This window comes from Lupinus angustifolius, chromosome LG19 (genome assembly GCF_001865875.1).
Source record: "Lupinus angustifolius cultivar Tanjil chromosome LG19, LupAngTanjil_v1.0, whole genome shotgun sequence".
Classification (NCBI taxonomy): domain Eukaryota; kingdom Viridiplantae; phylum Streptophyta; class Magnoliopsida; order Fabales; family Fabaceae; genus Lupinus; species Lupinus angustifolius.
In genome coordinates, this window is record NC_032027.1 from 17,008,332 (window position 1) to 17,022,441 (window position 14,110).

At 29.3% G+C, this 14,110-nt stretch overlaps 1 protein-coding gene across 4 annotated transcripts; it reads left to right on the forward strand.

Moving 5' to 3' along the window:
• LOC109333712 (protein STRUBBELIG-RECEPTOR FAMILY 3-like) lies at positions 523–6,690 on the forward strand. 4 transcript variants are annotated; one of them, XM_019569267.1, is made up of 16 exons: positions 523–796; positions 904–1,050; positions 1,357–1,486; positions 2,004–2,072; positions 2,368–2,433; positions 2,560–2,631; positions 2,881–2,952; positions 3,037–3,102; positions 3,200–3,265; positions 3,438–3,745; positions 3,841–4,208; positions 4,511–4,782; positions 5,017–5,155; positions 5,366–5,502; positions 5,625–5,781; positions 6,290–6,690. In XM_019569267.1, exons 2-16 carry the CDS (start codon positions 951–953, stop codon positions 6,350–6,352), a joined length of 2,085 nt encoding a protein of 694 aa, XP_019424812.1. In that variant the 5' UTR covers positions 523–796; positions 904–950; the 3' UTR covers positions 6,353–6,690. The 4 variants fall into 4 exon arrangements, with proteins under 4 accessions (XP_019424812.1, XP_019424811.1, XP_019424814.1 ...); XM_019569266.1 differs by having other exon boundaries at positions 909–1,050; XM_019569269.1 differs by having other exon boundaries at positions 909–1,050; positions 3,844–4,208.

Genomic DNA, 14,110 nt, shown 5'->3' on the forward strand with positions numbered 1-14,110 from the left:
TTCAAATTATTAAGCACAATATTTTATCCAATATAAATCTAGCTCAAACCTATCTGGTAGTATAATTTGCCAGTCTGACTGTTTTATCAAATTATTTGTCGTCTCACTATTTTGTATTATTTCATATATCAGAAGATATAATTTATTAAAATAATATTTAATAATCAAATTTTTAACTTAAATAATTTTTTTTAACCAATAAAAAAAATTGATACATAAAATAATATAATAAGTGGATATCAAATATATTCAGATTTGGTATGTGGTGCAAAACTGTCATCATTCTATTCTGTCTCTGGTCATGTGTAGGATGATGGAGCCCACATTCCAGGTTTTGAAGAAAGGAAAAAAAGAAGTCAGATTCTCTATGTATACATAAAAAAACAAAACTTTAATCCTTTAAATATAATTTGATAATAATTTTAGCATTACGAATAAAAACAAAACCAATATAATTCTTTTCCCGAGAAAAAATAAATAATAGTTTGAATGAATTAATAACGCTCCCTTTTTTGCTCGTTGTATCTGAAAAACATAGAGACAGCAACACAAGGGAACATCCTTAACTGTTATATGACACTGCTTTCTTCACAGTTTCAAATATCTTCTCTACATGTACTTTACATTTTGGATTATGCTACTCTCTTTCTAAACCCATTGTCTTTACTTTCTTCCATTCCCCAATTTTTGTTCTTAACTCCTCTTCTCTCTTATTGTCACTCTCAATTACCATTTTTTTTAACTTTTTCAGTTTTCACACCTGAATCCACGTTTATTTGGCTGTGTTGTATAAAGGGTATGTTTTCTTTCTCAGAAATATTGCAAATTCTTGTTAAAGTTTATACCTTTGTCTTGTTCTGTTGTTTTATTTCAATTTTTAATTTGGACCTTCATTTGCTTCAGTGTAGCTGTTAAAGCTTCAGAGAGTGGAAAATAATCTCTTTGAGGAAATGGGTTCCAAGAATTTGGTGTTGCATGTCCGAATTTTTGTCATGTCCATGTTGATTCTCACTGGAACTTTCTGTGTTGGGGATACTGATATTGTTGATGGTATTATACGCATTTTTCATTTCCTATTTCCCTTTTCTGGGTTCTATTTTCAAGAATATAATTCTCCTAAGAAAATTAAAAAAAAGCTCTTTTTATTGAATTTTATTTTGGTATATTATTAAGCTTGGATTTTCTCAGCCATAAGGCAAATTCTGCAATCCTTTCTCTGTCTAGTAATGCATCCTCAATAGTTGATTATATAAATGTAATGTGGAATCTTACCTAGTTAAATAGCATAAATGTTCTGAATGTAGGTGCAGAAGTTGTGTATAAACTAATCTCTCTTAATATGTGACATGGTTATAGTTGAAGCAATCAATAATCTATACATTGCTCTAGGCGCACCACCTCTTAAAGGGTGGAAGCCTGTGGGAGGAGATCCATGTTTCGAGGCGTGGCAAGGCGTGGCTTGTGTCTTGTCCAGAATAACTGCCATGTATGTCCATTCATTCTTCCTTCCTTAAACATTTTGTTTTTGTTGTCCTTGTTTTCATGTTCTAGATAATGTTTTAATGGATACTGTTGCCCTTTTGTCTAGACCTTTTTTTCTAAATAAAATATGGGTTTTTAATTAAAAATCACTTATGTCATTTATATGCTTGTTTTTTTGTACTACCAAGGGCATCCTCTTACCCTATAGGTAAGAAACTGATCTCTTTCGGGGTACATAACTGCCTTCTCAACAAGTGCCGCTTCCAGGAATTGAACTCTTGAGACCTAGTGAGCCTTACACTATTGGACCAATGCCTTGTTGGTATTTATATGAAGAAAAATAGAAGTGAAATTTTAGCTTTTAGGAATGTTTATGCCTTTAGAGAATCACATTTTTTAAGCCTAAACAAATAGACACATATCTAGTATTTCCTTAGTTGTTTGGTACTGTGATTGATAGAGCTGAATGTTAACAACTGGATGAGGCTCAGTAGAATTTGTATTTTGGTTTGTATTGACAGAAACCTCCCAAGCATGAACTTGAATGGAGAACTCGGAAGTAATTTGAATTTCCCATCCATCATACAAATGTAAGTGTTTTTTGTTATTTTTCGTTTGGAGATAATAGTACATGTTGCCCTATGTTTACTGATTACGGGTTTAGATATTTTTTGTCTCTCAGAATCACTAAATTCAGCACAATCTTTGTACAATGTGATTTAAGTGAGTTAATCTTTACGTTACGCTCCTATTGGCCCAAACCACTGGTCATTAGTGGAGTCGGATCTGTTTTGATTAATTAATTGAGAAACTTTATTCTTGACCAGTAATCGTGTAATTATTTGCTCTAGAAACCTCATGAAGCTTTCTTTCACAATTGTGCAGTGATCTTAGCAACAACCACATTGGAGGGCTCATTCCATTTAATTTGCCCCGGACTCTGATAACCTTGTATGTTATCTTCATCATCTCTAAGTTCATGGTTTCCTTGTTGTAGACACTAGACAGTAAGTTGTATGTTGCTATGTCCATTTGTAGAAGTATCCTTAAACTAGTTTTTTTGTTTTTAACATTTAGGTCTCTATCAGGAAATCGGTTAAATGGAAGCATTCCGGATGGTTTTTCCTCATTGCCTCAATTGACAAGCCTGTGAGTTCATAAGATAGCCGCATCTCATGGTGCCCTATTGACTTATATTTTTCCATTGTTTGTTTCTTCATTTGCAGAGAGAATCTAATGCCCTTAGGCCATTATTGAATAACCTTTTAAATGAACAATTCCTAAATGTATTTCATCAACTTACTGGCTTGATGAATATGTAAGAAAATTGTGTTAAATCAAATTGATATTGTCATTTTTCCGTACATAATTCTTGGAAATCGTGCGCTATATTGCCAGGGATTTGTCAAGCAACAACTTGAGCGGTCAGCTGCCTTCCTCACTACGAATTTTATCATCCCTTACCACATTGTGAGTCAAATTTCTTGTTACTAATATATTCCGTTATTACCTGTTGAATAAGGATTTGTGTTTCATTATTTGTTTATTTTGCAGACAATTGCAGAACAATCAACTTTCTGGAAAACTTGATGTTTTGCAGAACCTGCCTCTTCGGGATCTGTACAATTCTTACCATATGTTCTTTTATCTTGTAACAATGCATATGATAATAGAAAGTATATTTTTTAGTTTAACTTGTGAATTTATTATTATGTAGGAATATCGAGAATAATTTATTCTCTGGTCCGATTCCTCCCAAATTGTTGACCATCCCAAATTTCAGGTAAGCCATGGGAATAAAATCTAAAATTCTGCTCTACAATTCATTTATTACAGATTTTCTAATCTTATTCTTCTTGGCATAGTTGCTTTGCATGTGTCTCTAGGTTAAATGAGTTCATACCCTTATTTCCGAATCTTTTATTCAAGTTAACATAGTACCATGTCTCTTGCAGAAAAGTTGGGAATCCTTTTAATACTACTATTATTCCACCGCCTCCTGCCACAGCCCATTCACCTGTAGCTACGGCTCCATCCTCCAGTGGATCACCTCAGAAAGCGCCAACTAGTCCATCTACGACAGAAACAACGCTTGCAAGTATTTTGAAGTCTTTCATAGCTGAAAATGTCATTTGGATCGTTGGTGCAGGTGTTTTAATATTGATTGCAATAGGAGCATGTCTTCTTATGTTTTGGTGCTTTAAGAGAAGGTCAGTAAAGAAACATGATGCGGTTTTCGAAGCAAGTAGTCAAGAGGAGAACGGTACGTCTGGTTCATCTTATTCTCACTTTTTTTATTAAATATTTTGTATTTGTTCTGAAGTAGCTTCTCAAACTCCATTTGCATTCGAAATGAAGCAGATGAGAAACCATCACCTGTACATGAGGTACCAAATAGAAAAACAAATTCGATTCTGAAGGTTCGAGATGGACAAGAAATATCAGTGAAAATAGCATCTACAACTTCTGAAAGTAATGCTCGCGTCGATTCCAAATTTCCACCCCTGCAGCCACCTCCAAATCCAATCCCAACTATTCCTGCTAAGAAGGTCGTCTTCGATCCGGCTATACCTACGAGTGCAACTGAAGGAGATGCTATGACAAGTAACGTAAAAGTTTATACTGTTGCATTACTTCAGCAGTATACAAATAGTTTTTCTCAAGAGAACTTTATTGGGAAAGGCACACTTGGACCTGTTTATAGGGCTGAGCTCCTTGATGGAAAGGTAATAGTCACCACTTACCTGTCACTAAAATATGCAGTTAAGAACGCCTGAATATCAATTTTCGGTAGTTCTAATCCAACAGTTAATATTGAGTGTTGCATTAATGCGCCCGACCTGTGGGATGCTCCATAGCGTTTGTCTTGATTCTCATATATTATAAGCAGTATACTGCTTTAAATACTCGAAGTGGCACTGCCTTTTATTCGTTGCTTGTTTGACATAACATGTTATTATCTCAATCTCTTGTTTTCACGTGTTCTGCCGGTGCTTCACATGCTTATATCTTTTGGATTTCTTTATAGCTCTTGGCAGTGAGGAAACTGGATGCTACTGCTTCTGTGGGGCAGAATCATGAACAATTTCTTCAAACGGTGTCCAGCATCTCAAAAATTCAACACTCTAATATTGTACAGTTCCTGGGTTACTGTGATGAGTATAACCAACGATTGCTTGTATACGAGTATTGCAGTAATGGAACCCTATATGATGCACTGCATGGGGATGATGAATGCCGTATAGAACTTCCATGGAATGCACGCATTCGTGTGGCACTCGGAATTGCGAGAGCTTTAGAGTGAGTGTAGCAACTAACAAACTACTCATAAAATCTAATACCCATTTGTTAATTAAATATTGGTTAGTGAGTAATACTTAACTTGTTTTTGTGGTTGGAAACATAGATTTTTTTAAGTCATTCTTTATTATCCAAGGATATTCCTTCGCTGATACTTGTGGAAGCAGATTTTTTTCGCAATGGCTGTTCTATTTACTACCTTATCTCTGATAAACTTTTTTACTCATGGATAAGGTATCTTCATGAGACCTTCCGGCCACCTATCGTCCATCGAAATTTTAAGTCTGCTAATGTTCTCCTGAATGACAACCTGGAAGTGCGTGTCTCTGATTGTGGATTAGATCCTATACTCTCTTCCGGCCATGCTGGTCAGGTATTTCTCTACCTTTGATTTTCTTCAGTGTATGATTAGTCTGCTCCTATAAACTCTCTGAAGGATAAGAACTTGATGAATTGAATTCCAATTCTCCTAGTACTCAGAATTCCTTAAATTGGATTCAAAATGCTCCCGAAGACCTAAGATATAAGTTTAGCTCTTCTAGTTTTGTTATAATTCTTGCTAACATTGGTACATCTATCTCAGATGTCCGGACGCCTCCTCACAGCTTTTGGTTACAGTGCACCAGAATTCGAGTCTGGAACATATACACAACAAAGTGATGTCTTCAGTTTTGGAGTTGTGATGCTAGAACTTCTCACTGGACGAAAATCCTTCGATAAGTGAGCAAATCCATTTTGTAATTTAGACACTCATATCCATTATCTTTTGCAGTAACAATACGAACTGAATGGAACCCATGTTTGAAATATTGTATTTGGCTAACACACCGTAAATGTTTTAGGACAAGGCCTCGTGGAGAGCAAATATTGGTCAGATGGGCAGTCCCTCAACTACATGACATCGATACATTGTCAAAAATGGTTGACCCCAACTTAAAGGGCGCCTATCCTATGAAGTCCTTGTCGCGTTTGGCAGATATTGTTTCCTCGTGTGTACAGGTAATTTTCTTCCTTACTATGGGAGTTCGGGCTATGCACATTCCTAGGGGCGTAAATGAGCCAAGACAAGCCGAACTTAAATAACTCGTGAATAGCTTGGCTGATTTATACCCCTACTAATACCCAAAGAGGAAAAGGTAATAATACTGTTAATAAAAGTGATGTTGGCGTTATATGTTGTCTTGTGATTTCACTGCACAAATGTAATTGGAAATTTGCAACTTCAACTAAGACATGAAGTGTTATTAGTTATCAGGCCTTTCAAGGAACATTTCTGTGGCTGCAAATCATATAGCCGATACTGCTGCTAAGTACTACGTGAACTCGAAAGTTCTAGATAGATAGCGACATTGTTGTTACCGTGTCTAATTTTTTATTTATTTTTCATGCGGAGATAAGAATAAAGGAAATATTAACACTATTTTCATTTGAGCTGTATATATTGCAACATGTTCTTATTGCCTATAATTTATTCTCATATTGTTCTTTTTGATTATTTTCCTACCAGCATGAACCTGAATTCCGGCCAGCAATGTCCGAAATTGTTCAAGATCTCGGGCGAATGATGTAAAGGGACATGTGAGTATCAAAGAGATAATTAACTCCCTAGCTAGGAAGTGAAGTCATACAAGCTTTGGTTCCTAAATTTTCTGGATTTTTACCTATCCATTCTTTTTACTATGATTAAATTTATTGACTTATCTTATTTTTTTAATTATGATTGTTGAAATTCTTCTATGCTAATGTAACTATGAGCTAGCAGGAATGTTTTGCTATAGTTTATATACTTCATAGTCCAATTTATGTGATATTGGCATGATCTTATAATTATGTATCATGATATGTGTATGTGATACTAGTACATAATATTGTTTTTGTTGCTGATGGTGTAGCTTTAATGTTAACATTATTTTCTTGTTAGAGAAATTGTTTGAAGTTTAAAAATGTTTTGGTCAATGAATAATAAAAGTGTTCTTGGATGTTCTTTCTCATAAATTTGAAAGTATTTGTCATATTTTAGTGGGTTTGGGTGGATTTTTTTTTATTTTGGAAAAGCTGAAGCACCCTTTTGCTTTTTTCAAAAGTGCTTTAGATTGTTAGTTTTTTAATTTTGGATTAACTTCTAAGTTCCAATTTGAGATCATACGTTTAAGACATTAAAGTTTGAATATAAATATTATTTTTTTAGTTTTTTTATATTTTAGAATTTGAGATCATACGTTTATTAACATTATTTTTGTATTTTAGGAACTAAATAAATTGAAATTGAGCTAAGAATTAAATTTGTTAAATAAAATCGAACTTAAGCTAAATACAATTTAACATATTAGGTTGATAATGATTATATATATATATATATATATTATATTATATTATATTATATTATATTATATGTACACTAAAGTGAGCTAACTAATAATAATTTTCAGAATATAGAAGTGATTAAAATTAAAAGTTATTTAATGGTTACAAGATTCACAAGCATTTATTTTTTAATTTTTATCAATTCAATAATGCTTCATGAAACATAATTAATTTTTTTTTGTGTTTCTGTCATTTTTTAAGAGTGTAAAATTAATATATTATCGGTATAATTTTTTATAAATAATCATTTCATCATTCATAATTCATTTCTATTATTTATAGTGAATAATATATTTACAGTTTATTATACACATTTTCCCTCTTTTTTAATAAGCAAAAGTAGGTAGGATTCATACGGATTTATACTTCCTGTTTTGGAAATAACGTTTAAAAATGGAGAAGATATAACATAAATTCCTAATTTCAAGTATTAAAAATATTAAATTCAATTAAACTCTTAAAAACCGGTCAAAATACAAAAAATCCATTCATTTACTTTCTTTTTTGAAAATGTAATTTTTAAAAATTTGAGAAGATATGAAAGAAATTATTTTTTAGCATTACAAATCTTAAATTCAACCAAAGTCTTATAAGATTTTTTAATAAATGGAAAGGTAATATAAAATAAAAATGGAAGGCAATTTAATAAGACAGAATTTAAATGAAAGGCAATTTCATTCCCATATAATATTTTAAGAGAATAAAATGTATGCACAAAAACTTAGTTTTATATGTCTTAACTAAATTATTCATCATTCATGTTTAATTATCATTAACTCTTCAAAAAATAATACAAATGAATGATATATTTGTTATGATTTTATCTAGATTTATCGACCACTTGTTGCTTCAATACTCGATTGAGTCATCGAACCATCAGTTATGATACTACTTATTAAGATATCTTCATCCCTAGACTATATCATTCTTTAATTGTTAAATAAAATAAACATATAAGTGAGTCTGACACCACATTTTGATCTAAAATTTTTAGGCATTAAATCTATAAGTTCACCCACTAATATGTTTTTCAACTCATTTATTTCTACATAATATGAGACTTCTTTATTCATACTTGGAATACATAATAGTACTAAATGTATATAAATTTTTATATTTGAAAATTATATATATTATATTCTCACTTTAAACATTTACCATGATCTATACAAGTATTAACTTATTTTATCAAATTTATTATGCACAACTCCGTTCTCATAAAAACTCGACAATGATACTTCTTAAGTTGTTCTTGGTGTTTGCTACTCTATATGTGTCTATTTTCAAGCACATAACTTCTACAAGCACATATTTTTATTTCATATTGTGTGATAGATTGATTATATTTATTATAAAATATAAAGGTGAGGACCATTTAAGAATAAATTATGATTCAAAAATTATATGGCATACACCATGAATTTAGCTAAGTCAATAGAGATGCTTTAACAACAATATTATTTGCACATCAAATATCAAACCAAAAGATATCTACCTTTTATGGTAAATAAAACATAATTTATTTTCCTTCTATTTATCTTTGATGTCAAAAATAATAATTAGAGCTACAATGAGTGGATGGGGAAAAAGTGGCTAAAAAATATTGGCAATGTTTCATGTATATCACAGCAGAAAATGGAGTGATGATATGTTATGTTTTTTTTTATATTTATTTTATAGCTTTATGGCTTTCTGATATAATTTTAATGATGGAAAGGACATTCATATTTTAGGAAGTAGACGTGCAATACAAAATGAATTCTTATTTAATATTGGACTCTCTAATACTGAAATGTGAAGATAAATATATTTTTAATTTTATTTAATTTAAAAAATAAAAAAGTTGTACCCTTATCCGGGAGTGTACACTTTTTTACTAATCTTATTGGTCCTCCATATTCATAATGATGAAAAGTGAAAGTTAAGATTGCAAATTAAGGAGAAGTGAAATTGGGGATAGGATAACACCACCCATGTCATTTCCTATGTCATAAACATAGGATTCAATCAAAAATGCCAAGTTATAAATAATAGCCATTTTTTATCAATCATATGTGACAACACAATTTATAATTTAAGTAATATAAGTTTATTAGAGAGTCGAGTACATTATTCAGAATTAATGATGCACCTTAAGTAATAATTACTTGAAAACAATATTCATTTGGGCTTCCATTCTTCGAGGTGTTGATGGAAAGGAGTAATAAACTCTAAAAGAGATAATAATAAAAAAATCTACTATATATTATGTACATCAATTTTATGAAAATTTAATGGTTCAAATCTATTGTTTAATTCAAATTAGTAAATTATTAGATTTTCATTGAATAATAAATAAAAAATGTGGAATATATTTTTTTAACTTATTTCTAGAATAAGTGAATCATTTCTCATATAATAAAGGAAAGAAGAAAAAAAACAATATTAAACAACATTGCAAAAGGCTTTATCAACACTTAAATAATGGATGGAGTTCACAAAAATAACTTTATATTAATAATCTATTTATTGGATATACAAAGAAGTAGCATGTATGAAAAGGGTTGTTTTTAATATTTATTTATTGGTTATATCAAGAAGTAGCTATATCAACATTGATTGACGTCCAATATTTGAATATAAGATAAAGAAGATATTAGAAATTTTTAATATTATTTTATTTAAAATCATATGATACTAAAAAATAAGATATATCAAAATTTTATTGGTCATATAAATCTATTAAGTGGTTATATTGAGAAGTAGCTTTATCAATACTTGATGGACGTTCAATATTTGATTATTAGATAAAGAAGGTATTTGATAATTTTTAATATTATTTTATTTAAAAATAATTATTATTTGGACCATTAAATAAAATTATTCCATATATCAACATCTCTATCTAGTAGTGAAGATGATTTCTACTTGTATTGAAAGCTTTTATTGGAATAGGGTGGTTAGGCAACATATTATGTTATAACCATATAAGTTTATAAATTAAGGAGAGCATGTGTGGCCTCTTGGATGATAGCACATGAGTTGGATTCTTGGTGATATCGTTTTAATACTCGAATAGTTTTTACATCTTCATATAACAATATATATGTATTCTTGAAAATAATTTAAACTAAAAAAGGAAATGTTTGCTAAAAAAGCTACATAATTGATTAATTCAATAATAAAAGGGAGATTCTTTTAAGGTAGTCTGGTTGTTGCTATGCTCACTATTTGTAATTATTTTTATGGAGGGTAATTTTAAATTGTTTATTATAGGGTTGGGGATTTCATCAACATATTGTTATGAAAAATACAATATTTTACTTTTAATTATAATTATATTTTTATAATTATGATTTTTAGGGTATGGCATTTGATGAAAGGGAGAACTCATAATGGTTTGGGGAAAACCAAATATTCTCAACCCTTCACAATTGTTAGCTAATATAAACATTTAAAATCAAGAAGAAAAAATAATTTAAATGAACGAAAGTCAATAATAAGTAGATGTTTGATAGAAGATTTAATTGGTTGAATTTACATTTAAATAATTCAAGCTACACATGACGAGGAATATATGAATGACTTGGAAAACAAGAATAACAATTTACTATATTTTCTTTAGCCTTGATATGATTTGATATTAAAACAATTTTAAATTTGTAATAATATAAAAGTTAAGAAAAGGTAACATATTCATCATTAAACATTTTCCCATTTCACCAAAGGAAATACATGATATTAATGACGGTATTTCTTCTCAAGTTGAAGAGAAAAAGAAGATTCTACAAAAATTACGAGTGTCGTATTATAAATATTTTGAGTTTAAAATTAATTAATTTTCTTATTTATTTCTTAAGATAGGAAGTTTTTTTTATTAATTATCCACTAATATAAAGATTTATTCTTAATTATTTTGACTAAGATTAATTACTCATTATGAAATATATATTTTATTTATTCAATGACTCACTATTAAAATATTTTTCTAATAATCACATAAAATATGATTAATTACTCATTATTAAAATATTTTTATTGATTAATTTAAATTAGCTTGTGATTATTATAAACATTCTTTTATTAATTACACGATATGTAGGAGAAATTACGAGAGGAAAGGCAACATTTATTCTGAACTTGCGTACTAATCTATTGTGTTTAAATTAAGACATTGGATCTAATATATTCTAAATATTTTATGTGGTTGGATTAGTTTGTACTGATTTTTTAAATGAATGGAACTCTATTTTTATACTTTAAAACTCATAAAGATAACTAAAATATTAAGTATAATATACTTTAAAATAAAATGTTTATATGTATTATTATTTACAAATAGTTAAGACATAATGTCATAAATTCACCACTTTGTTCCTACCATGATATTAATCTAAACAATCAAACAACTTCTATATACATTTGAAAATTGTTATATGAATGACCACAACATAATTAGAACCACAACAATGAGTAAATACATTATATTCATAACAAATAATTCTTATTAAAAATGAAATAATTGAATATACTTGTATCTCTACATTGTAAACATTTTAACCACATTGTAAACATTTTAACCACATGTGAGAATTTATTACTTAGCAATCGTAGTTAAATCAAATGAACATTACTGAATTTAACATATAATTAGTTGATTGTTAAATTTGCATTAAAACTTGTTTATGCATATTTGTAATAAGCCAAATTAATGCAGTCTAGTTCGAATCAGTTTAGTTTTTAGAGTTAGATCCAAAAACAGAACCTAAACAATTGATTTCTAAAAAAGCAATCAAATACAATCTAGTAATATATAGTTTTTGTGGTTTTAATTTATTTTAGATCGATTTTCAATTTTACTTTTAGTCCAATCCAAATTTGAGTAGCATAGTCTTGGTCCCCCTTTAACATCTTATTTTCTTGGGTTTATTTCCAATAAAATTAAATGTAGTTATTTTAATAAAATTATATCTAAATCTTGCATCATTAAATAATTTCTTTAACATGTGCATAAATCAAAAGATACAACTAAGAGACCGTATCCAAGAAATGTTGCCGAGAAAAATCTTCTATCACAGACACAAAACGTCTCAAAATCAATGGAGAGTCATTTAATGTTTCTTATTTTATTATAGAAATTAACTAATTAGAATTATCTATGACTATTTCATTTTAATTGGAGGATCATCTTATGTTCATCCAATAAAAGAAAAGATAAGATGCCACTTCTGAGTTATGCAAGCTCATCCTAACGAGGAAAGATATCAAAATTCAGTCAACAATAATAAAATAAACATAAAAAAATACAATTTGTATTAACTTAATTCTTTTTTTCTAATTTTGGTCTTTGTGTGTTTTTTATTTATTTCAATCTCTTGATTTTCTTTCATTATTAAATTAGTCAATTGTTAAATTTCTTATTAATGTGATATTATGGGTGGCAAATGAAAGAATTTGGATCCTAATGGATAGATGGAAAGTCATTCATTAAATGCATATAAATCCATTTAAACTATATTTTAAGTTATCCAATTCATCCATATCCAAACATAATCGATGAATTTCAATCCATCCATGACTTAATTTTTATAGATTTGGATGGATGAATATCCAATCCATTTAATTTTTTTATTGGAACTAAGAACACTATTGGATAAATTATTCTTTAAAAACCGCTATCTAAATAAAACATTTAAAAAAAGAGAGGGTTTTAATAATTTATTATATGTATATTCTTTAGAATGCCTATTACAAGTGTTATATTCTCACAAGTATCATATAGGAGTGAGGAAGAGATCATTATTGGGCTCTAATAGGATCGAGTCTCATCATATCTAGGATTGTGTTTGAGTTCAAAAATTAGACCCGATGGTTGGGTAGAGACCAAATATGACTCGACTCATCATGTTCCGTCTCATAGTCACCCACTCAACACGTTTGTATGTTTCTCTATTCAAATGTGTAGAGAATAATGACACATTTTTGCTCGAAAGTATGGTTGATTCTCTAATTTTTTTCCATCATATATAATATGATTAATGATATATACATATTTATATGTAAAACTGTGTATTCATAATAATAAATAATATTAAAAAGACTTTAGGTAAAATGAATATGTATTATATTTAATCGGATTTGGATTTAAAGGTTGGCCCAATCGATATTTAAGGTTGGGTTAACTTCGGGTCTAGAGCCATGTCCGGATTCAAAAATGACTTGACCAACATTTAAAATCAGGTAAGAGACAAGTCTTAATACATCTTAACCGGACCATGGTCACCCCTAATATCATAGGTCTTTCTTAGCTTATAGGAAGATGTGAGGAGTCTTAGAAAATAACTTGTGTGAAGCTTTCTTTGATGGAAGGATTTATGTGATTTAGAATGTTCTATACGGAAACTAGTTCAATGATCATTCGATCATATATATATATATATATATGAATGGGTATCCATCGAATATAATGGATGAATCATATATAATGAATGAAATCAAATTCATCCACTAAAATTATTCATCAGATTAAACCATTTAAATTCATTATCCCTGGTAAATCTTAATAAATTTAATTTTCTTGGATTTGAATAGATTGTGGATAATTTTATCACATCTATATGACACAATTGGAAAAAGGACATGTGATACACTTATGGACACGTAACTTTACTTGAAACAAACATGTTACAAAAACTTATGGATGAACTAATTTGATAACCAGAACATTGTTAAGGAAATAATTAATTGGATGAAACAATTAAGAGGACCATATATATATATGGCACGTTATTAAATAATAGTTCATGTAACTAACTATGTTTAATGCAGTCGATATATGGTTCCATGCATATTTATTAAATGATGACAACGATGTATGAATTATCCTTTCAAACTTCTAAGTTTTCGCCCAAATAATGAAAAATTAAAGCTACAGAAAGATAGATTATATTATAAGGAATCTCTCATCGTGCAATAGAATTACTTT